Here is a 22315-nt window from a genome sequence, read left to right as displayed (position 1 = left end):
CAACAGAAGCTGTGGCCTGCCGGGTCAGCCGGGGACTGACTCCCCTTTGAACAAGCGGCCCCGACACAGCCATGGCTCTGGCCAGCGAGTCCCCCAGCCCCGAGCGAGCGTAGGGCGGCGGGAGTGCCAGAGGCTACCCCTCCGTGGGCCTCAGTTTCCCCACTCCCACGGAGCAGCAGTGCCTTCGATGCGTGGATTCTCGAGGTCCCCAAGTTTAACAAGCTCCGGGCCAAGGCTCTCCGAAGTCCCCAAGGCGCTGCTGGGCCCCAGCTGGGGGGACCCTCCCGGACGCCCGGGCCCGGCTCTCCGTCGTCTCCCGGCAGGGCCGCACGACATCTAGTGGCCGGGGGAGGGGGGTACTTATTTAACACTTGCTTATCCTCAAGACCCGGCTCTTTCCCGCCTCCGCGCTCCGCTGGAGGGGGGGGGGGGCAGGGCCGAGTCGGAGTGAACGCACGTCCCCTAAGGCCGTAACCTGATCGATGGCCGAGCTGGGCGCCCCAAGGCCTGGAAGGACCAGGGTGCCACCGAGGAGCCGCGCCCCGTTTGGCCCGGCCCCCGGGCTGCTCCCGCCCCCGCTGATTGCGCCTGCGCGCTGCCACTCACTCGCTGGCTTCCGCGAAGGCGGTGCTGGCAGGAAGCGTGTCCCGCGCGCCACGCCGTCAGTATCCACGGCAACCGCGGCGCCTCTTAGATCCCGCGCGCGCGTGGACCGAGTGGGTCGGCCCCGCCGCGCCCCAGCGTCTCCCCCGGCCATGGCGGCTGCGAGTCCCAGCGTCTTCCTGCTCATGGTCAACGGGCAGGTGGAGAGCGCCCAGGTGAGCAGCCGTGGACCCCAGAGGCGCGGCGCTCGCTCAGGCGAGGGGAGGGGATCCGGCGCTGGAGAGGCGTGGCGCGAGGCTGCCGCCGCGCGAGGCGCGGACTCGGGCCCGAGGGTCGCGTCGCCTTGGTGGGGGCACCGGCGGGAGCCTCCCGGGGGCGTAAAGGCGCGGAGCGGGGCTCGCGGGACCCCCGAGCTCGGGCTGGGAGCGGGATGCTTTGCTCACTGGGCGGAGTGACCAGGGAGGGCGGGGCTGGGTCCCGCCGAGCTCCCCGCCTCGCCCCACCATAAGGGACCGCCTACTACAGGTAAATAAACAGGCGTCCCCCAGCCCCCACCGGGCTGCCCCTTTCTCCAGGGACAGTGGCCCAGGCTCTGCTGTCCAGGCCTGCCTCAGCCCGGGCTGTCCACGGGCACAGGCTCCCGGCCCCAGCCCCCGCCGGGGCTGGCCCCACTGCACCGCCAGGTGCCCCGCCGACCGCCCCGTGTGCTCTCTCTCCACAGTTTCCGGAGTATGACGACCTGTACTGTAAGTACTGCTTTGTGTACGGCCAGGACTGGGCCCCCACTGCGGTAAGCTGGGCTCCGGGGTGACGGGCGGGCTCTCTGCGGGCGGCCCCCACGCCCTGCTACTCCCCTTCAGAGAGGGCCAGAGCAGGAGTGTGTTCCTGGGGGAGGTGAAGTCTGGCCCCTTGGTCCCCCCGGGCGTGTCCTTAGTGACATCATCGAGTCTCCCTTGAGGAACCAAGAGGAAGCCTGGGGCCGGGTGAGCGGCGGGGGGGAGGCCTGCGGGAGGGTGGCTTTGGAGAGGAGACCCGAAGGCGGTGAGGGAACGAACCGTGGAGGAATCTGTAGGCAGAAGGAGCAGGGTGTGCAAAGGCCCTGGGGCACGTCTGAGGAACAGTGAGGAGGCTAGCTCGGCCAGGGAACGGAACGAGCGAGAAGAGTCGCCAGAGAGGAAGCCAGGAGGCCTAGGGGGCAGATTCTGTAAGACTTGGTAGGGCAGAGTAAGGACCAGGGCCTTCACTCAGGGAGGTAGTCCCCCACCAGAGAGCTGTGAACCCACAAGAGAGGGATCTGAGCCCTCTGGGGGCCGGCGCTCTGGCGTAGCAGGTGAAGCGTCCACCTGCAGCACCAGCATGCCCTATGGGTGACACTGTGTACCGGCTGCTCCTCTTCCCATCCGGCTCTCTGCTGTGGCCTGGGAAAGCAGTGGAGGATGGCCCAAGTACATGGGCCCCTGCACCAGCATGGGAGACCCAGAGGAAGCTCCTGGCTCCTGGCTTCAGATCAGCCCGGCTCCAGCCGTTGCTGCCATCTGGGGTGTGAACCAGCAGACAGAAGCCCTCTCCCCCTCTCTCCCCTCTCTCCCCTCTCTCCCCTCTCTCCCCTCTCTCCCCTCTCTCCCCTCTCTCCCCTCTCTCCCCTCTCTCCCCTCTCTCCCCCTCTCTCTCCGTCTCCCCCTCTCCCCCTCTCCCCCTCTCCCCCTCTCCCCCTCTCCCCCTCTCCCCCTCTCCCCCTCTCCCCCTCTCCCTCTCTCCCTCCCTCCCTCCCTCCCTGTCTGTCTGTAACTCTGCTTTCCCCAGTAGATAAATAAATAGCCAACCCCTCGCCCGGCTTCTCTGCTGAGGGCCGGCTGTGTGGGGGCAAGGGTGGGCACAGCAGGACGGGCACTGTTACAGCGACACGGGCGAGAGAGGGCAGAGGCCGAGCTCTGGTGCTCTGTGCCGGGCAGGTGTGACCGGGCGGGTGACCAGGTGAGGGCGCTTCCCAGCAGCTTCTGCGGGCAGCACCCGCCCCAGGTGGCCGCTCTTCCCTCCTGCTGCCTGCGGGGAGGGGCGGGTGGTGGCTGGGCAGCCCGCAGCCGACTCCAGCGTCGTCGTCCTTGTCCCCACAGGGGCTGGAGGAGGGGATCTCACAGATCACGTGCAAGAGCCAGGACGTGCGGCAGGCGCTGGTGTGGAACTTCCCCATCGACGTCACGTTTAAGAGCACCAACCCCTTCGGCTGTGAGTGCAGGGACCTGTGGGGCTGGCGGGGGGCGGGCACGGGCCCTGCGCCGTCCTGCCTGGCACCGTCCACGCTCACGTGGGCACTGCCTGTCGCTCCCATGTGCTCCCTCCCCTGGCCCGGGTCACCTGCAGGCAGTGCAGAGGGGGTCAGGGCAGCTCTGGCCCCAGCGGCTCTCAGCTTCCCTCCTGGGCTCATGTCGGGCTCCCGGGGGCGGCAGGGGGCCAGCTGGAGGGCAGACTCACAGGCTGAGGATGGAGCGGGGCGGGGGGGGTGAAATGGAAGTCCAGAGTCCTGGGAGACTGCACCCAGGGCCCCAGAACCTGAGGCTGGAGCCGAGCGGGGAGGGGAGGGGAGCTTCAAAGGGCTGCCCTGGGAGGAAGGGGGTGGAGTCCCAGGCCCCTGACAGTCCTAGCCCTGGATTTGGGGCTTAAGCTCCAAGACTGTTAGGGTCCAGACACCTGACAAAAGCAAATAAGAAGCGTTTTTTGGGGACAGCACCTTGGGCATAGCCATTAAGATGTGGCCTGGGAGGCCCAAGACCCAAGGCCTGTGGGTGAGGTTATAAACTATGAAAACGGCCCTTGGGTGAGAAAGGTTCCCCCAGCCCTGTTTTGTTTTATTTGCAAGAGTGAGAGAGAGAGAGGTCTTCCATCTGCTGGTTCACTCCCCAAATGGCTGCAACAACCAGAGCTGAGCCAAGCGGGGAGCTGGATCGGAAGTGGAGCAGTCAGGATTCGAACTGGCACCATGCGGAATGCCGGCGCTGCAGGCCAGGACTTTAACCTGCTGCACCACAGCGCCGGCCTTGACTAGCCCGTTTTAAAGGAAGGTGCCTGGAAGTGCTTTGCTCTGACACCTCTCCCGAGTGCAGCGTGGGCGCCCCAGTCCCCTGAGCTGTGACCGCCTCCATCAGAAAGCAAGCGCCCAGTGAGCCAGGACTGAACCTCTGCCCCTGTCTCCCAGGGACAGAGGACAGCTGTGGCGGGGGCGGGGCGATGCAGAGGGGCTGGCTGGGTGCCACGGCGGGCCCAGGAATACCAGGGTGCAGTCAGTTCCCACGTGCACTCCTGCTCGCTCGCCCGCCCGCCAGCCCGCCATCCCCAGCCTGCAGCTCAGCTGGACGCCCCGCCCCTCTGCTGCCCCCCGCCTTGTCCTCCCCCAGGGCCACAGATGGTGCTCAGCGTGTACGGTCCGGATGTGTTCGGGAACGACGTGGTCCGGGGCTACGGGGCCGTGCATGTCCCCTTCTCCCCTGGCCGGTAGGTCCCTGCACTGCCCCTGGCTGCTGGGCAGATGTCGCCTCCAGTTCTGTTTGGGCCTCCGGCTGGGAAGTCTCTGGGGCTCCCAGGGGCCTGGGCAGAGCTCATCACAGAGGGCGAGGGGTGCAGCCCTTACTGTGGGTGGGGGGCCCACGCGTGTGGGTGCCGAGGCTCGCACTGAAGCTGGGCAGGGGGCAGGCCCGGAAGGACTCGGGGAGGCTGGGCCTGGGCCGTGTGCTCGCTGCAGGCTCCCACGGGGCCATCCTGTGGCAGTTCAGCGCCATCCGTGTGCACGCGTGTGTTCCAGGTACAGAAAGACCATCCCCATGTTCGTCCCAGAGTCCACATCCAAACTGCAGAAGTTCACCAGGTGAGTGTCCTGCCCGTGTGCCCCCGAGTCGCCCCTCCCGCTCTGGTGGCAGACGGCGTCACACGCCACGCTTGGGATGCACCTGGGCCTCACCTAAACGGGTCCCGTGGAGCCGCTCCAAGTCTGTCTGGGATGGAGCAGGGGAGAAACGCGGACGGGCACGGAGCCACCGCAAAATGCTGGTTCGCTTCCCAGATGGCCACCACAGCTGGGGCTGGGCCAGGCCTAAGCCAGGAGCTTCATCCAGGTCTTCCGTACGGGTGGAGGGGCTCAAGCGCCTGGGCCATCGTCCGCTGTCAGGCCCATCAGCAGGGAGTGGATGGGAAGTGGAGCAGCTGGGACTTGCCCGCAATGGGGACCTTTGATCCACTGGTCACCAGACGTCTTTACCCATGGGCACCTCCGGGAGGAGGTGACACTTAAGCAGAAACAAGAGCAGAGGTAAGTGGCCACCAGGGAAAAATGTGGAAGAACATCCAGGCACTGGAGCTGGCGTTGTGGTGCAGTGGGGTGAGCTGCCAGGAGTGCCGGCATCCCCTATGGGCACCGGTTCCAGTCCTGGCTGTGTCACTTTCGATCCGGCTCCTTGCTGATGCACCTGGGAAAGCAGCAGAAGATGGCCCAAGTGCTTGGGCCCCTGCACCTGCATGGGAGACCCGGAAGAAGCTCCTGGCTCCTGGCTTCAGCCTGGTTTAGCCTTAGCCATTGTGGCCATATTGGGAGTGAACCAGTGGATGGGACATCTCTGCCTATCTCTGTAACTCTGCTTTTCAAATAAATCAGTCTTGGGAAAAAAAAATCCAGGCACAGTGAACAGCTGAGCCCTTGCAGGTCAACGTGGCTGGGAAGCAGTGAGCCAGGGCGGAGGAGGGGATGCGTCAGGGGAAGGCCCAGGGCACAGACATCCTAGAGGACGGATGGCCTGGGCTCTGTGGCGCAGTGGGCAGCCAGCTGCCCACCAGCCGGCTCAGGCTGTTGGGGCCATGCCCTGTGGGTGCAGGGACAGCATCAAACCTCAGAGCCGCGGTGCCTCACCGAGTGAGGCCTGTGGTGGGAGTGACCGCGGGTCCACTGGCCTCTGTCCTAGGACTGGGGTGCCCACCACCGCAGGAGCCCTTCTAGGAGGCCACCAGGTGGGAAGGGGCTCCCTAGCCAGATGTCCTGTGCCAGGGTCACCTAGAGGTGGCACCTCCCACCCCCTGGGCTTTCCAGGGTGCAGTGGGGGTGACATGAGCAGGCTTGGCTGTGGCGGGAGTGTGGGAGCAGGTGCGAGCCCAGAGCATGAGGCCGGACGGCTGGAAAAACCACAGGTTTCCTGTGCTGGTGGGAGTAGCCCAGCGCAGGGGGCCGTCTCCAGCCCCTCGCTCCGGCTCTTCACGGCCAAGGTGATGTGTACTTGGGTCACTAGTGGGGGTGTCCAGAGAGGCCTGCCCGAGCAGACGGGCCGTCCCGCTCCCTCCATCCCTGCCCCCCACCGCCTCCCCGTCCATGGGCCCGCACATAACCATCGTCCCCGTAGTGTCTTGCAGCCACCAGGGTAACTTCCACAACCTTGATGGCTTAAAGCAGCCATGTACCTCCCCCCCGCGCTGAAAGCCCGGAGTCGGGAATGGCCCGTGGGCAGGCTCGGGGGCACCTCCAGCTCCTGGGGGCTTCCAGCCTCCTCCACTTGTGGCTGAGTCGCCCCCATACGGCCTCCTGGTCACACGGCCTCCCTCTGTGGGCCTCGGAGCTCCCTCTAACGAGGACACTTGGGTCTCAACTAGATCCAGAACAACCTAGAACAATCTACACCTCAGCACCTCCCACCCCACCTGTGAGACCCTTGCCCCAAGTATGGGCACATCCACTGTCCCCGAGGATGAGGGAGGGTGCAGGCCACGCCCCCTCTCCCTGTTGGAAACTGCTGGGTATGGCCTGTCAATAAGCTGGACAGGCCTGGTCCCAAGCTGTAGGCTCGTGGGCGGTGCCCTGCTTCCCGTTCCGTTGACAGAGTGACCTTTCAGCCAGTGGGAGGAGGTGGGGTCACCTTGGCCCCCTTGCCGCCCCCCTGGCCACCCCCTCATCGTGCCCCCTTGCATCCTCAGTGAGTGCGGCGGGAGAGGACAGTGTGGGGTGGGGAGGGAAGCCCTACAGGTCTGCCCTGGCTGCGACCTGGCAGAGTGGGCGGGGCAGGAGGTGGAGGTGGTTGTGGGTTCTGCTCACCCGGCTCCCCCCCTCCCCCCGTGTTCCCAGCTGGTTCATGGGACGGCGGCCCGAGTACACGGACCCCAAGGTGGTGGCGCAGGGAGAAGGCCGGGAAGGTAAAGCCCATGGGAGGGGAGGGCCAGGCATTGCCCCATCCTCCAGAAGGGACCACGGAGGCTGAGCCCCACTGACGCTGTCCTTCTGTCCCCAGTGACCCGCGTCCGCTCCCAGGGCTTTGTCACCGTCGTCTTTAATGTGGTGACCAAGGACATGAGGAAGCTGGGCTACGACACGGGGCCCACGGACACCCAGGCCACCTGGGGAACCAGCCCCGCGCAGGGCCTGCCCCACTGAGGGCCCTGGTGTTGGGGGCAGAACTGTTTTGTAAAATAAAGTCACTTTGCGGGAGTGCTGGCGCCACCTTGTCCCCTCAGCCCTCCTCCCCAGCGCAGGGTGGGGACCCAGGCCTGCAGGCTGAGCTGCCGCCAGCGCTGGTTCCGCTGGCACGCCCACTGTCTCCCTCTGAAGCATGGGGTGCCAGGAAGAAGCCCCGTGCTCCGTGACCACCTTGCAGCCCTGGTCTGGGAAAAGCTTTCTCGCCTTCTATTCCCACCATCACCTTCTGCACCCCAGGGCCGGTGGGCCCATGTGCTCCGCTTCTCCCGGCTGTCAGACCCACGGGGGGCTCCTGCTGCCTGCCTCCTGTAGGATCCTGCCCCTGCAGGGACCCCTGGGAGAGACATCTGTCCCCACCCAAAACCTCCTTCCTGTGAGTGCTCCTCAGCCGAGACGTGGGCCACCCTCGCCTCAGGTTTAGTGGTCTGGGTTCTGACGTGGCCAGGTGGTTACACAGCAAAGCTGAACGTGACAGGGAGCCCCCACGCCCACCGCCTGGGCTCCTGGGTCCACAGGTTCTCCACTTGTGGATTCAACCCCACAAGCTGGCTGTTAGCGGCCCCGGAAGCTATCCCCCCCCCATCCCATGTGGCCACCAGTTCCAGTGCTGCTGCTCCGCTTCTGAGCCAGCTCCCTGCTGACGCACCTGGGAAAGCAGAAGATAAAGGCCCAAGTGACTGAATCCCTGCACCCATGTGGGAGACCCGGATGGAGATCCTGACTGCTGGCTTCAGCCTGGCCCAGCCCTGGCTGTTGCAGCCAACTTGGGGAGTGAACCACAGGGTGGAAGATCTCTGTCTCTTCCCCCTCTCTGTAACTCTTAGCTTTCAAATAAACAAACCTTTTTAAAAAACTGCATTGCTGGCCGGCGCCGCGGCTCACTAGGTTAATCCTCCTCCTGTGGCACCGGCACACCAGGTTCTAGTCCTGGTTGGGGTGCCGGATTCTGTCCCGGTTGCCCCTCTTCCAGGCCAGCTCTCTGCGGTGGCCTGGGAGTGCAGTGGAGGATGGCCCAGGTGCTTGGGCCCTGCACCCCATGGGAGACCAGGAGAAGCACCTGGCTCCTGCCTTCGGGTCAGCGCGGTGCGCCGGCCATTGGAGGGTGAACCAACGGCAAAGGAAGACCTTTCTCTCTGTCTCTCCCACTGTCCACTTTGCCTGTCAAAAACAAACAAACAAACAAAAAAAAAAAAAACCAACAACCTGCAGTGCTCTCTGCTATGGCCTGGGAAAGCAGTAGAAGACGGCCCGAGTGCTTACACGCTGACGGTGGGCAGGGGTGTCTCCCTAGGCCGACTGGCCCCCTCCCGTGGCCTGGGAAAGACACAGACGGAAACCGCATCATGATACAAATGATAAATTATATTTATACAGTAAATATCAACAGTCAACACAAATTCCAAACCAGCCACCGGCCCCTGGGACTGAGACACAGCTGGGTGACGTCTCGCACTGGGGTGCCCGTCGGGAGGGAGGGGGCACGGCACGTGAGCAACATGCGTGGCAGTGGCTGGCGGCTTCATGATCAGTGCAGTGGGCAATGGGACACTGGGTGCTTGGGACGCCTGCCAGGTGGGGCTGGGACCGTCTTCCTGAGCCCTGGTGACTCGTGGCTATCTCACATCAGGAAGGGCTCATCTGGGACCAAAGGATCCCCGACCCCCAGCAGCGGAGTCAGAGGCGTAAGGCTGGCCCGGGCCGCGCACCATGTGAGGGGAAGCACCTTCCCAGCAGGCGTCCTGCAGCAGCTCTGGACGGGCAGCCCCAGACAGCCTTGCTGCAGCCCCAGCCCCAGGGACGCAGGGGTAGGGGGCTGGGCTCTTCAAACAGGACACGGGGAGAGGGCCTGAGCGGGCAGCCCAGGGACCACCACAAACCTCTGGGAGCCGGTGCTAATGGCGCCTCTCCTTCTGGATCCAGAGAAGTGCTGGCCAGCGTTCAGCTGTCCTCAGAGCAGGTTAGAAGAGAGCCAGGAGCACCTGCCAGGCCGGCCACCCGGCCCCCCAACACGGAGGCGGGCTGGCCCTTCCTTGGGGAGGAGCAAGTCCTTCCTGGCCTTTCACTTGCACTTAATACTTTATTACCCGTGTGGGGGGGGGGGGACAGTAGGACCTCAGGAGAGGGTGGCAGTCTTAGTGCACGTCTGTTCAAAATCTACCCCACTGCTACCCCACTGTCCCACGTGCGGATCTTGTGTTTTTTTTTTTTTTTAATTTCATCTCCAAACAGAGACGACGCAGCCTGCGCACGCGTCTGGGGTTAGCAGGCAGGTGGCCCGGGCCAGCCCTGGTCCCTCGGCCCCGCCTCCACCTGGGGACTGGGCCCCCTGGGACTGCATGCATAGCGCACACCCCCACGTGGGACCACCCCCTGCACCTGCGTGGGGGCCGGGCGGAGGACGCTCTTCCACTTCCAATTCCACTGTAAACACAAGTCCTTCTTAATCCCTGCAGGCCTACTTAATTTAAAAAAAGGAATTAGTCGATAAAAACTGGTGAGTCACATTCATACATTAGCGTTTTCCTTTTAACTTTGAGGATGTTGGTTTATCAGTAAAAATAGCCTCTCTGGGAGTCGGTGGGTTCAGCAATTCACCAAAAAGGGGGAGTTGAAAGGAAAAGGCAGCCGGAGGCTAGGATTTTTGTTGTTGGAATTTTTCTTTTAAATAAACATCTTTCATGTGTAATCAAATTCCCCTATTTTTTCCTATCAACAGTTTTGCTGTAGTTTCTCCATAAGGCATTTTTGTCATCCGAAGAGCTCTTCCTTCTCAACTTCTCACACAGAGTTAAAACCATAAATAAGAGGATTTAAACCACTAAACGACACGTGCCAACATCTTAATTCAGCCAGACTTGGTCAGTTCTATCAAAACTAGACAGTTAAATAAGAACCACGTTATAAAAATATTAGCCAAAAAAAGACTATTAGATAATTCTGCAAACTCAAATATGAAACTGTACTAAACAGATTATGTGCAAACAGATACAAGCAGAGAACCGACGTGGCAGGGTTATGCTCAGGTTAGTGTGAAAGCTCGCGCTAGTGGGTTTACGTCGAGAGTTGTCCACGGTGCTGCTGCTTGCTTTGAACTCACACAGAGTCAAAGGAAAACGACCCAGGCGCCACCCCTTCCCCAGCAGGGTGTCTATGGGGCCAGCGCATCATCCGTCCACGCTGGGACTGCCTGGGCTGCCCCTGGGGCCGGGGGTGGAGGACGAGGTGGCTGTCCCGAGTTGCCAGGCAGGCCCACTGGCTCAGGCTGGGGCGAGGGCCGCACCCCCGTGCCCGCCTCCTTGTCCTGGGCCTCAGAGCCCAGCCAGGACCTGAGCATTCGGGAGGGAGTGGTGAGAGCCGGTCAGGCTGAGGACAGGGGGCGGGGGGGCCCACATGCCTTGGACAGTGAGGGTGGGGGCTGCAGGGAAGCCAGACCCACCCTGCCCCACCCCCACCCCTCAGACATCGTCCCACAGAACAGCAACCCAGCTCAGCACCCTCTGGCCAGTCCCAGGCCAGGTGCTAGAGAAGGAAAGGGTTGGTGGTGCCGGAGGCCTGGGCTGTCGACGAGGGGAGGCCCACGCTGCCCATCGTGTTCATGGCTGCAGGGCCCAGCGGTGTCAGGGAGGGGCCCCCGGCCCCCAGAGCGGGGTGTGGGGCTGTGGAGGTCACGGGGGCCACAGGCAGGGGCTCCGGCCCGGGGCCAGGCCCGAAGGCCGCGCTGCTCCCGAGGACGGGGCTCCCGCGCAGCTGGTTCAGTGTCAGCGGCTGGGGCTGGTTCACCTGGAACGGGTTGACAGGGGCCGAGGTGGCGGCCGCACCTGGAGAGAGAGCAGCGGGCAGGGCCGAGCTGCTGGGACGGCCTCTCCCCCAGGTGCTCCTGTCCTGCCCCCTCCCCCCCACCCTGCCAAGGAGCAGCTTCCACGTCTACCCAGGCACGGTCCAGGGAGGGTGGTGGGCTTTTCCCAGAGGTCCCAGGGCCAGTCACCCCCTACCCCGGCCTGCCACACCCACTCAGGGGCCGGGGACAGAGCCTACCTGGCGCCAGGAAAGGGTTGAGGGACTGGGCTGGCGGTGTGGGCCTGGTCACCAGGGAGTCCAGGTTCACCAGGGCTGCATTAGGGCCCAGGAAGGACTCGGGCGTTTTCCGGGCACTGCTGGGCTTACTGGAGGTGCCGGGCAGGGGCTGAGACTCGAAGGGGTCGGGGCTCGTAGTGCCGTTGTTTTGAGAAGGCGGGGGGGCCGCAGGCTCGGCTGCAAGTGAGACACACACACGGGCACGGTGAGCGTGCAGGCAGACACCTGACCACGCACCTCACGCTGCCAGCCCAGAGGGCATCAGCGAAACACGGATGTGGTCAGTGCCGAAGCTACACCGGTGTGTCTGGCACAGGCGGGTCCTAAAACCACGCAGCCACAGCGCCAAAGCCCAAAATGCAGGAGCAAAAGAAAACCTGAAAATGAGCTAAGAAAGCTGTTACCAAACACTGCGTGGAGGGAGGAGCCCACAGCCCATCAGAGAGCCCGGTGTGAGTCCCAGCTCCGGCTGCCCACTCCAGCTCCCTACCAGCGTGCACCCGGGCAAGGCAGTGCGACGGCCCAAGTCACTGGGTTCTCGCCTCCCACGTGGGAGACCTGGATTGAATTCTAGGGCCCCAGCTTCAGTCCCAGAGCAGCTCCGGCTGTCACGGGCTCTGGGGGAGTGAGCCAGCCCACAGGGCTTCTGTCTCCGTCCCTCTGTGTCTCAAATTAAAAAGACCAAAAAAAAAAAAAAAAAAATCCAAGTTTTTCAATCGAAACAGGTTTCAAACAATGTATATATAAGGCACCCTTCAAAAAAAATTAGGATGTGAACTTGGACTGGTGGCAAGGCATGGGTAGTTTATATTTTGTCTTGCGATTTCATTCTCTTAGTTGTCTACTATGAACATGGTTTTGATGGGAAGACAAGCAAATTGTATTTTAGAGTTTGGCCACCAGAGGGCATGCTGAGACAGACCAGCAGGAAGGCACCGTGGCCCCGCCGGCAGGGGCTCCTAACCTTGGTCAAGCTCTCGCTCAGCAAGCCCATTCCTCAGAATCACATGAAATGGGGACAGGGACGTAAGCACAAAGCATTAGTGACTGGCAGGCACCCTCAGGCACTCCCGGAAGTTGACTGCTCACTGAGCCACAGAGAGAGGGGTTACACAGCTGGCTACAAACTCTGTCCCAGGGTATTCTTGTGCAGAGAGGATGCTTTGCGCCTGTTTTTCTCACCGTCTTGGGGACAGACTCCACTCTGACAGGGAGACGTGCACACAGCAGAGTGTACACACTCAGAAAAAACACTGGAAGCAAACCGCGTGGCCGAGGGTAGCTGGAAGGGTTCGCAATTCCACATTTTCTACAATGCGGAAATTCCTAATCGTGCAATTCTAAATTTTCTACGCCGGAAACGGTTCTATAATTGGGGACAGATATTTCAAAAGTCAACAAGCTGTCATGGCCAAGCACCTGCCCACTGAGGCACGGGGCTGGGGGGGGCAGCCAAGGACAGGCAGAACGCACTTTGGCTGTGTTCTGGAATTTCACTTTTTTTTTTTTAAATGCAGCAGCAGGAAGACCTTGAAAAACAGCCTCTGGGCTCCTGCTGGGAGCTGCTGAGCTACAAGGGGCTGGGAGGTGGGAGGGCTGGGCTTGTGCTGCAGCTGGCAGGGCTCCAGAGGGCAGGGACAGGGTAGCAGGGACCTGGGAGGGGCGAGCGGGCCAGGAGGCGAGGCCCTGAGGGAGGGGACAGAGCCACCCAGCCGGCCCCCTCGCACACGGGGGTGCGTCCCTCTGCCCCTCCATGTCCTCGCTGCTCAATGCACCCATGGGAGGAGGCTGGGCCCAGAGCCTAGACTGTGGGTCTCCAAGGCGGGCACCCTGGGGAGTGGCTGGACAGGAAGTAGCAGACGTGGGGGGCGGGGCCTCGCTGGGCGAGTTGGCCAGGGCTGCAACGGGATAAAAACACAGAGAAAAGGCATACACGCAGGTTTTGAAAGCTGGTTGATGCTTCTGCAGACACACTGCAGGCCAGGGAGACCAGCGCCACCTTTACTTACCTGCTTTTTTTGAAGTTCGGAGGTTGTCAAATTCGGAGAAGTCGTCTTTAACTGTACCATTCAAGTTACTGAAGAGCTCAAAGGACCCTGGTGGACAGAGAGGCCCGTGGCATGGGCTGAGCTGGGTTGGCCACGCGGCTCTCCCAGTGTCTCCCACCTCAGCGGGAGGCCTGAGCCAAACAGGGCAGTACAGGCTCGCTCAGGTCAGCTCAGGAGAGCAGCAGGCAGCCTGGCCTCTGGGGACAGCCGTGGGCACCAGCCACCACCGCCCTCATCAACCCCACCCCGAGGGAAGGGGGCCAGTGACGATCCTGGCACAAGGCAGCAGGGCTGGAAGCTGGCTAAGGGTGTGCAGGAGGCCACCTGAAGGACCCCAGGGGCACAGCCAGTGGCACCCAGAGCCACGCCCCTCTCAGCAGCCCCCCGGGAGGGAGGGGTTAGCGGAAGGGCCTGTAAGCTCAAGGGCGAAGGCTCAGGGCAGGGGTGGGGGGCAGACGCAGATGCAGGCAGACCAGCAGGCCGCTCGCCGAGAGCAGGAGCTGGAGCTGGAGCCGGAGCCAGAGCCGGAGCCGGAGCCGGAGCCGGAGCCGGGAGGAGCCACCAGCCCGGGGCCCTGCGGGGACGAGGTCTCACCAGAAGCAGACATGGGCTTGGTGGCTGAGGCCGCACCCCAGGCATCAGCTGTCTTCCCGGCACCGGAAGCTGGCTGCTGCGAAGCCGCCCAGGGGTCTGAGCTCTTGGGGACAGTGTGTGCGCTGGTTCCGGTGGGCACTCCCCACGGGTCGACAGAAGCAGCTGGCTTGGCACCTGCAGAAGGCCAAGTCAGGGCTCAGAGAGGCTTCCCCCAAAGTTCAGGGCAGCTGCGGCAAGAGGTCAAGGGACACCTGGGTCTGTCCCCTGTGCCAGGCAGGCACAGCAGCAGGCTGGCGGGGGCTGAGCCCCGGGGAGGGAGAGCGCCCTTGGCCACCTCCCGAGATGCAGCAGCCCAGAGACCCTCTCCAAACCACCTCCAGCACACGGGGCTTGCGAAAGAGCCCCCTCCCCGAGCTATACCCCACTTTGAGAGGCTATGGCCACAGGTCCCTCCGCAGAGCGTAGTGTACAAAACAGGCCGGCAACACAGCATTCAGGCTGTGAGCGACAAGATGGCTTCAGTGGTCATAACTGGCTTTGTTTTTTTATAGAATAGAATACTTCAGTGTATCAAAAGGCAAGTGCTCAGCCCGTGGTGTGTTTTATTTCGGTCTTCTGAAGCTGCGCTCCAATATGGGGTCTCACCATCCGTTCTTCACGCCACCGGGCTCATCCAGTCCCACGGTGGCTGCACCAGCAGCCTGGGGAGCTGCCCACCCACTCTCTAAATGCTCAAAACGTCTGTGCCAATCTGGTGGGCGTCAAATTCACTACTGCACCATGGATTTGATTCACGTCCTTGTCCCCTTATCAAGTGCTGCGTCTTGTCCGACACTCCCGGATCTTCCAGATTCCTCTCCTATGAAGGTGCCTGTCTGAGTCTGGGTCGCCTCTGTCTCTCACAGCCCGGGGTGGGTGCTGCGGTGCAGCCGCCGCGGAAGAAGCCAACATCCCCTACCAGAGTGCCCACCTCAGTCCCAGCGACTCCACTTCCCCTGGGAAGGCAGCGGGGGATGGCGCAAGCATTTGGGTCCCTGCCATCCAACTGGGAGACCCACATTTGTTTTGGCCAATGGCCCAGCCCTGGCTGTGGTGGGCATGTGGGGAGTAGAACCAGCACATGAAAGCTCCCTCCCCTCTTTCAAAGAAATAACATTAAGAAAAAAAAAAGCGTCCATCTGTGCATCTGCGTCCCACGTGCCCCTGTGCCATGTGCTTCCTCCGGGGCTCCCTCTGTTGGGCAGCCGGGACTTGAACCCGTGCTCATATGGGAGGCCGGCACTGCAGGACACAGCTTCCCCTGCTGCACCACATCGTCGGCCCCGCAAGTGTCTTTAAAATTTCTAGTGAGTGTGGCTGGCGCCGCGGCTCACTAGGCTAATCCTCCGCCTAGCGGCGCCGGCACACCGGGTCCTAGTCCCGGTTGGGGCGCCGGTTTCTGTCCCGGTTGCCCCTCTTCCAGGCCAGCCCTCTGCTGTGGCCCGGGAGTGCAATGGAGGATGGCCCAGGTGCTTGGGCCCTGCACCCGCATGGGAGACCAGGAAAAGCACCTGGCTCCTGGCTCCTGCCATCGGATCAGCGCGGTGCGCCGGCCGCGGCGGCCATTGGAGGGTGAACCAACGGCAAAGGAAGACCTTTCTCTCTGTCTCTCTCTCTCACTGTCCACTCTGCCTGTCAAAAAAAAAAAAAAAAAATTAAAATTTCTAGTGAGTGGAATTCCCGTCCTTACCTCGGTGCTACTGATTCTCAAGACTACTGTGACCAGAAAACGTGCTCTGTGTGACTCTCGTGTTGTGGAATGTGGCGAGGCTGGCTCTTTTGCTCAGCACATGGTCACTCATTCCCCGTGCTGCTCGGTTCGCCTTGCATCCTGGCTGCTTCCTGTACACTCCCGCCCACTGTCGTCCCTCCCTGGAGTCCTTCGTGGCTCCTGATGACCTGGCCGTCTGCTCTCCCCTCCCATCAGCGAAGGACTCCCTCGGCACTTCCATAGACAGATGTGCTGGCACCAGTCCCTCTTCGTGCTCTGTCCCCACGAGACACCATCGTGCCGCCTTCGGCATTGACGGAGCGCAGATCCCAGAGGTCCTGGTCTCCGTTGCTGTCTCCACACTACCACTCTTAGAGAGAAGGGGACTCCACTAAGAACGGATCCGCTGGCGATAGGGCTGCCTTCCCGCGTGCTGAACACACCAGCCCACTGTCGTCTGCCTCTCCCTGCCACCGAGTGGCCTGTTCCGTGGGCGGTGCTGTGTCTAGGTGGGGAAGGGCTGGACTCGGGCTCCCTGGATCAAAGGGCGCTTTCCGCGGTTCTTGCAGCCCAGGCTTCCCGAGTACCCGTTCTCTGGGAAGTCCCCGCAGAAGCGTGCCCGCGGCTCCCCAGCCACACTGGAGCAGCTCCACCGAGCCCCCCCGGGCTCCCCAGTCTTGTCCATCAGTGCTCCACCTCTGCCTTTCTCTTCTTGCCTTCCCTCAGCCCTCTAAAGTCCTCCGGTCGGCTTCATTTATTGATTTACTTATTTATTTGAAAGGCAGAGTGACAGAGAGGGAGGGAGAGACGAGAGAGATCTTCCATTTGGCTGGTTGGCTGGTTCACGCCCCAAAAGGCTGCAATGGCTGGGGCTGGGTGAGGCTGAAGCCAGGAGCCTGGAACTCCACCCTGGTCTTCCGCGTGGGTCGCAGGGGCCCAAGCACTTGAGCCATCTTCTCTCTCAAGTGCACTAGCAGGAAGCTGGATCGGGAGCAGAGCAGCCAGGCCCTGTGACACACACCTGTCCCTGGCTTGTTTTCAGATTGGCTATCACATAACGCTCCTTTCGGGCTCCCTTGGGGTAGAAACAGCTGCAGCCCAGCAGGAGAGGAGGGTAGCACCCAGGAAACCTCTGACGACCTGGCAGAGCTGAGGCTGAGAGGGGCCGCAGGAGGGGACGGTGTTCCACCCATCTCACAGGAGACGGGGTGGGGGGCTCCCCCGCGCCTTTGGGAGCACCCACCCCCTGGATGCCCACCTCCACATACGGCCCTTTCGGCCCCAGCTCCCCTGCTCAGGGATGGAAGTAGGCAGGTATTCTACCATGGGGCTTCGTGCCTCAGATGCCAGACGGCTTTAGTGCGGCCCACAGAGCCACACCAGCCACTGTCTCGATGCCTCTTTCGGCTGGGACCAGCGATGGCTGGTGCAGCAGTGTGTGTGTGTGCGGTGGGGAGGCTAGGGGGACACTGCTACTCCCCCCACCCCACCCTCCGGCCCTCCAGCAGCCCTGAGCTAGAGATGGAGGGGCGGATAACATCCTGCAGGCTCCCCCCAACACCCCGGGGACACCCCTGCCTGCCCTTCATTTCCTGCGGCTGACTCTGGACTGTGGCTTCTGCTGCTGCCCCGAACCCACGGCCCCCCGAGCTCCCAGAAGCACCCAGTTCCCTGCACAAGTTGCTTCGCCGTCACCCAGGTCTCCCACGTCTCCCGCACAGCTACTCCCCTGGGGGTGAACAACCCTCCCAGGGCCACTTCGGCCTGACACGACAAAGGGTGCAGTGGGAGATCGAACCCCGGCCCCGCTGGATTCATGAGGCAGGGACAGGGACAGGGGCTTGCCTTGCCCAGCAGGGCCTCTAGGTCTCCCTGTTCAAAGCCAACCCCCACCCCAGCCACGATCCCAGAAGCGGTGCAGGAGCAGAGGCACCGCTTCGCCCCCCACAGTGTGTGTGGACAGGACATGCAGGCCACCCAAGGCAGCCACTGAGCTCACAGAAGAGCACAGCCCTGAGTTCCTGAGGCCGCAGTGCAGAGAGGGGGCTCATGGGAAAGGTGGGGGCAGGTGGGAAGCAGAGGTGCCGAGTCCTGGCCATCACCTGCCGGGCAGCAAAGTGACCCAGCTATTGCCATTGCCAAGTCTGCCCATCACCCAACCCACCTGGAGCAGTCTATGGGCGTCTGTGCCCTCCCTCTCTAGGCTGAGTATGCGTCTGTCTCCCCTGCTGGCACGGGTGGCCCCTGAGGGCAGCAGCTGGGCCAACTTGCCCCCCAGAACCGAGACTGAAGGGAAGTGAGTGGCGAGGGAGCAAGGTTAGCACAGAGCCGCCCCCTGGAGGGGCTGTGAGGTGCACCTGCTCTAACCTGCTCCTCGGGGACAGCACGGACCTGGCTGACAGCTTCCAGGAGGCTCTGGGCAAACACGCATTCCGACACCCGGCACACGTGCGCTGGGAGCTGCCCGCCTGCCCTCCCGCCCCTTCCCAGGGGGAGTCCTGAGACCCTCGGCATGCAGGGGCACCGTCCTGGAAGCTCCGTGTGCATCTCAGTCACCTACAGGTGCTGCCCTCTCCCACCGCGCACACGGATGCTGGCACAAAGGCTGGGCACCTGCACTTTGCAAACTCTGCCGGTGACAGAGACGGGCAGCCAGGAGGCCCGAGACCCACCTGAGCGCTCCTGGTGCACTCAGGTCCCTGGTCGAGCCCTCCCGACCAGCGAGGCTTCCTGATGGCTCAGCTCCCACACACAGGCCTGAGTGGGAGGACGCCTGGTAGACACAGGCCCTGGCTTCACCTCCCTCTACCTAGACAGAAGCTGGTCAGCACTCCCCAGGATGGGCCCTGCCCCAAGAGACAGAGACACGAGTCACTGCACCAGTGCGCGGACCATGGTGGGGCAGAAGGCAGGTCTGAGGACAGCTCTGGCTCCTGGGTGGCCCTTGCGTCCTGCTGAGCCCCCACTAGCCCGTGCAGGGCTGCAGGCAAGTGAGACCTGCTGCAGACAGACCACCCTCCATGCTGCGCAGCGCCATGCCGAAACTCCTCTCCGGCCTCTCGGGACCTGCCCGATCCCTCCTCCCGTTTTCTCCCATGGGCCTCGTGTGCCTTCCTTTTAGGATCTGCTGCTGAAAGAACGAAACCAGCACAGTCTAGGGCCTGAGAAACCAGCAGCCTGCACGAGGCATGCTGCTGCCAGCAGCATACTCTGGCTGGGGAGGAGGCCCCACCCCGCAGTCTGTACGGACCGGGCTGGTCACGGCTCAGAGACCTCTGCACGTGGGGTGAACTGGTTCAAACCCTGGTTACCCCCAAGCCATCAGATCACCAGGGAAAGCTGCCTGGCCTGGGGAGCTCCGTCTGGTTTCCACCCTGTGAGCGACCCTGGAGACCTATGTGTGCCCAGGACACGCCACCAGCTGCTGGCTGACTACAGATTATGCAAACTAGCCAAGTCCCACAGAGACAGCGAGGCGGTCCCACACCCAGTGCCACCTTGCTTTCTTCAAACCTGACTTGGGGACACAGTGCTCCCTCCGTTGGCTGTGGGCATGTGGCCAGCCCAGGCCTGGGGCCCAGCTGGCCCTCAGGGAGCACTGCTGGCCAGGGAGGCTCCCCTCTGGGAATGCACAGCAGGGCCCCGGCGAGGCTGCTCTGTGCTCTGGGCCTGCACGTCCTCAGTGGGCTCCAGGCCACACCACACCACACATCAATAGATCCTCATTCAGAGTGCGGCTGAATGCGGAAGGCAGGAAGGAACCGAGATCCGGACGATCAGCGGCTTCCGGCTTCATCCTCTGTGGGGCCATTCACAGGCAGCACGTGTGCCACCAGCCTGGCTCAGCCCCAGGCCCATGCATGAATATTCATGTGACAGGGAAGCAGTCACAAGCCACACAGGGTCACCCTAAGAAGCCAGCAGCACCACCTGCGGCTGTCAGGGCGGAAGACGGGCTCCGTCCCAGCCACGGGGGCGGGCGGGCAGAGGGGCCGAGCCTTGCGGGCCAAGGCCTCCTCAGTCCCAGGCCAGTGAGCCCCCTCCGGCCAGGTGGCCGCTTTGTGTGTCTGCAACAGGGCAGGAAGCGCCCTGCCAGGTCCCGACTTCCCTGCTCCCGGCCGTGGCACTTCCTCCCAGGGCCATTTGGCCAAGCGGTTCCCGGTGCCGCCTGGAAAGCAGCGGAAGTGCCAGGGCTCCCTGGGAACAGTGATTTTCGCACCCGGCAAGTGCAGCTAGCTGTGCTACGGCAAGGGACACCGCGCTCCCAGGTCTGTGAGCACTGATACTGCTCCCTCCTGGGGCTCGGGAGATGCTGAGCAGTGAACCTAACGCCACGCTCTTGCCTGAGCAGAAGCAGAGGCCCTGTTAGCTCGGGAGCCAGCTCAGGGCACTCCTGCAGAGCCGATCGGTTTTGCTGCAGGGAGTTAGTTCCCACAGAACCCTGGGTGGTGAATGTCTTTTTTCCTGGAAAGCGCACTGCTGGACCTGTGAAGCCGCCTCTGCACACACCGCTGGGCTGCCGAGTGCGCCACAGCCCCCGGCGCTCTGTGAGAGCCAGGCGGTACCGAGCACCTGCCGAGGCCTGGGAACACTCGTGACCACGCGCAACATCCAGAAAGCAAAGCTGCCGTGTTAGCCATGACCGTCTCTCCACGCGGGGACCTGAGGTGACTGTAGCAATGCGGGACTGTGTGACAGGTCATGGGTGTGCTGCCCCTGGCTCTGAGCCAGCCCCTGGTTTGCCCTCTGACCTCAGGGGAGCTAACCACCTCTCTGGACTCGGGCGGCTTCCTTCCTTCCCAGGTCACGGACCAAAACACCAAGTGCGACAGAAGCCAGGCTGGGCAGGTAGCTCCAGGCTGGCTGTGGCCACTTTCAGCTAGATCCTGATTAGCACCCTCATGTTTTTCATTTCTAAATTTACTGCCAATATTTAAACACTACGATTTCCAAAAGGCAAGTTTCAATCTTTTTAAACAACTGGATTCGTAACAGCTAAGAGGCGGAAACAGCACAGATGTCCATCGGTGCTGGATGGTTAAACACAACGCGGTACAGCCACCCAGTGGAATACCGTTCGGCCAGGAAAGGAATGACCCTGGGCAAGACTGAGCCAACCGCAAACACCAGTCACAGGTGAACATACGTTGTATGGTTCCATTTACATGAACCGTCCACAACGGGCAAATCCCTAAGACACAGACAGTAGACTGATGGCTCCAGGGGCTTGGGTAAGGGTTGCTTTCTGGGGCGATGGAAATGTTTCAGGAACAGATCCTGGTAGTTGCATAACACTGAGAATGTGAAGAAAGCACCGAACTGTCCTCTTTCAAATTGTTAAAGTGGTCAATTTTGCTCAGTTAAAAAAAATACTTGGAGAGGCCAGTGTTGCGGTGCAGTAGGTTGAAGCTGCTGCCTGCAATGTCGGCATCCTGTATGAAGGCTGATTTGAGTCCCGGCTGCTCCACGTCCAATCCAGCTTCCTGCTAATGTGTCTGAGAAAGCTGCAGAAAATGGTCCAAGTGCTTGGGCCCCTGCACCCATGTGGGAGACCTGGATGGAGCTCCTGGCTCCTGGCTTTGGTCTGGCCCAGCCCCAATCATTCATTACAGCCATTTGGGGAATGAACCAGTGGATAGATCTCCCTCTCTCCAATCCTGCCCTTCAAATAAATAAACAAATCTCTTTTTTAAAATATTTATTTATTTATTTGAAAGTTACACAGAGACAGAAGGAGAGGCAGAGAGAGAGAGAGAGAGAGAGAGAGAGAGAGAGAGAGAGAAGTCTTCTATCTGCTGGTTTACTCCCCAATTAACCGAAATCCGAGATGTGCCGATCTGAAGCCAGGAGCCAAGAACTTTCTCCAGGTCTCCCACACGGGTGCAGGGGCCCAAGGACTTGGGCCATCTTCTACTGCTTTCCCAGGACACAGCAGAGAGCTGGATCGGAAGTGGAGCAGCTGGGACATGAACTGGCGCCCACATGGGGTGCTGGCACTGCAGGTGGCGGCTTTACCTGCTACGAAGCAGCTTCAGCCCAAATAAATAAATCTTCAACAAAATCATTGGAAAGGGCCGGCAATGTGGTGTAACAGGTTGAACTTCCGCCCGCGGCACCTGCATCCCACATGAGCACTGGTTCGAGTCCTGGCTGTTCCATTTCCGATCCAGCTCCTTGCAGACTGGCCTAGGAAAGCAGTGGTCCCTGTACTCATGTGGGAGACCAGGAAGAACCTGCGGCCATTTGAGAAGTGAACCAGACTTCGCACTCTGCCTCTCCCTCTCTAACTCTGCCTCTCAAATAATTAAATCACTCTGGGAGTGAACCAGCGGATGGGACATCTCTGCTTCTCTGCTTTTCAAATAAAATGGAAAAAAAAAAAAAAATCAGTGAGAATGAAGTCAGAGCCCCTGTGTGGGTGGACCTGCTGTCCCCAGGATACTGCTGTCAGGGCATGGCCAGCCCCTGCCTCACATGTCCCGGATGTACCTGGCCAGGACTACAGCCACACCCAAGGCCCACGTGACCCCACCTCACTCCCAAGCCGCCCTGCCCAGTCTTCAGTGGGGGAGAATAGGACAATTCTGCAGGTTCAGAAGACTCCTGCCATGGGAGTGTGGATTCTACCTGTCACAGGGGCCAAAAGCAGCCCCAAAGTGCATCCGGCACCAACACCTCCGCTAGAGCACGTCCAGGCCCTTGGCAAGGCTGGCCCAGACCCGCCGAGGGACCCAGACGCCCCCCAACTCCGCTCCTCCACCCCCCCACCTGTTGCCCGCCGCACGCGGGGCAGGTCGCCTTCCA

At 61.9% G+C, this 22315-nt stretch overlaps 2 protein-coding genes across 22 annotated transcripts in view; one reads left to right on the top strand and one right to left on the bottom strand.

Moving 5' to 3' along the window:
• Window positions 1-564: 564 nt before the first annotated feature.
• B9D1 (B9 domain containing 1) lies at window positions 565-7057 on the top strand. 7 transcript variants are annotated; one of them, XM_008250338.5, is made up of 7 exons: window positions 579-818; window positions 1325-1393; window positions 2718-2829; window positions 3996-4092; window positions 4400-4462; window positions 6698-6765; window positions 6861-7057. In XM_008250338.5, the coding sequence occupies exons 1-7, from the start codon at window positions 756-758 to the stop codon at window positions 7001-7003; spliced, it is 615 nt and encodes a 204-aa protein (XP_008248560.2). In that variant the 5' UTR covers window positions 579-755; the 3' UTR covers window positions 7004-7057. The 7 variants fall into 7 exon arrangements, with proteins under 7 accessions (XP_089173999.1, XP_089174000.1, XP_089174002.1 ...); XM_051824464.3 differs by having other exon boundaries at window positions 683-818; window positions 1325-1349; XM_089317876.1 differs by lacking the exon at window positions 3996-4092 and having other exon boundaries at window positions 573-818.
• A 1329-nt stretch (window positions 7058-8386) lies between these two features.
• The window catches only part of EPN2 (epsin 2), a 68024-nt gene continuing 54095 nt past the window's right edge, over window positions 8387-22315 (bottom strand). For 7 of the 15 annotated variants that reach the window (XM_070061529.2, XM_089317868.1, XM_051824448.3 and 4 more), the window contains 3 exons: window positions 13762-13935; window positions 13129-13215; window positions 12401-13017 (listed from right to left, as the gene is read on the bottom strand). In XM_070061529.2, coding sequence (XP_069917630.2) covers window positions 12446-13017; window positions 13129-13215; window positions 13762-13935 — 833 coding nt within the window. In that variant the 3' untranslated portion in view covers window positions 12401-12445. Of the gene's footprint in view, window positions 10864-11080; window positions 11297-12400; window positions 13018-13128; window positions 13216-13761; window positions 13936-22315 lie in introns of those variants that run through there. The other 8 variants (XM_070061530.2, XM_070061531.2, XM_070061533.2 and 5 more) reach the window with 2 other exon arrangements.

This window comes from Oryctolagus cuniculus, chromosome 17, assembly GCF_051225735.1.
Source record: "Oryctolagus cuniculus isolate XC-2025 breed Fujian yellow rabbit chromosome 17, ASM5122573v1, whole genome shotgun sequence".
Lineage (NCBI taxonomy): Eukaryota > Metazoa > Chordata > Mammalia > Lagomorpha > Leporidae > Oryctolagus > Oryctolagus cuniculus.
The sequence above is the reverse complement of the archived record's forward strand: the minus strand, read 5'-3'. Positions and strand labels throughout refer to the sequence as shown.

Excerpts from the sequence above, each read along its gene's own strand:
- B9D1 (XM_008250338.5), top strand. The coding sequence starts at position 756 with ATGGCGGCTGCGAGTCCCAGCGTCTTCCTGCTCATGGTCAACGGGCAG. Across the intron at positions 1,394-2,717 it reads AGGACTGGGCCCCCACTGCG|GGGCTGGAGGAGGGGATCTC; the intron begins GTAAGCTGGGCT and ends TTGTCCCCACAG. Across the intron at positions 2,830-3,995 it reads GAGCACCAACCCCTTCGGCT|GGCCACAGATGGTGCTCAGC; the intron begins GTGAGTGCAGGG and ends GTCCTCCCCCAG.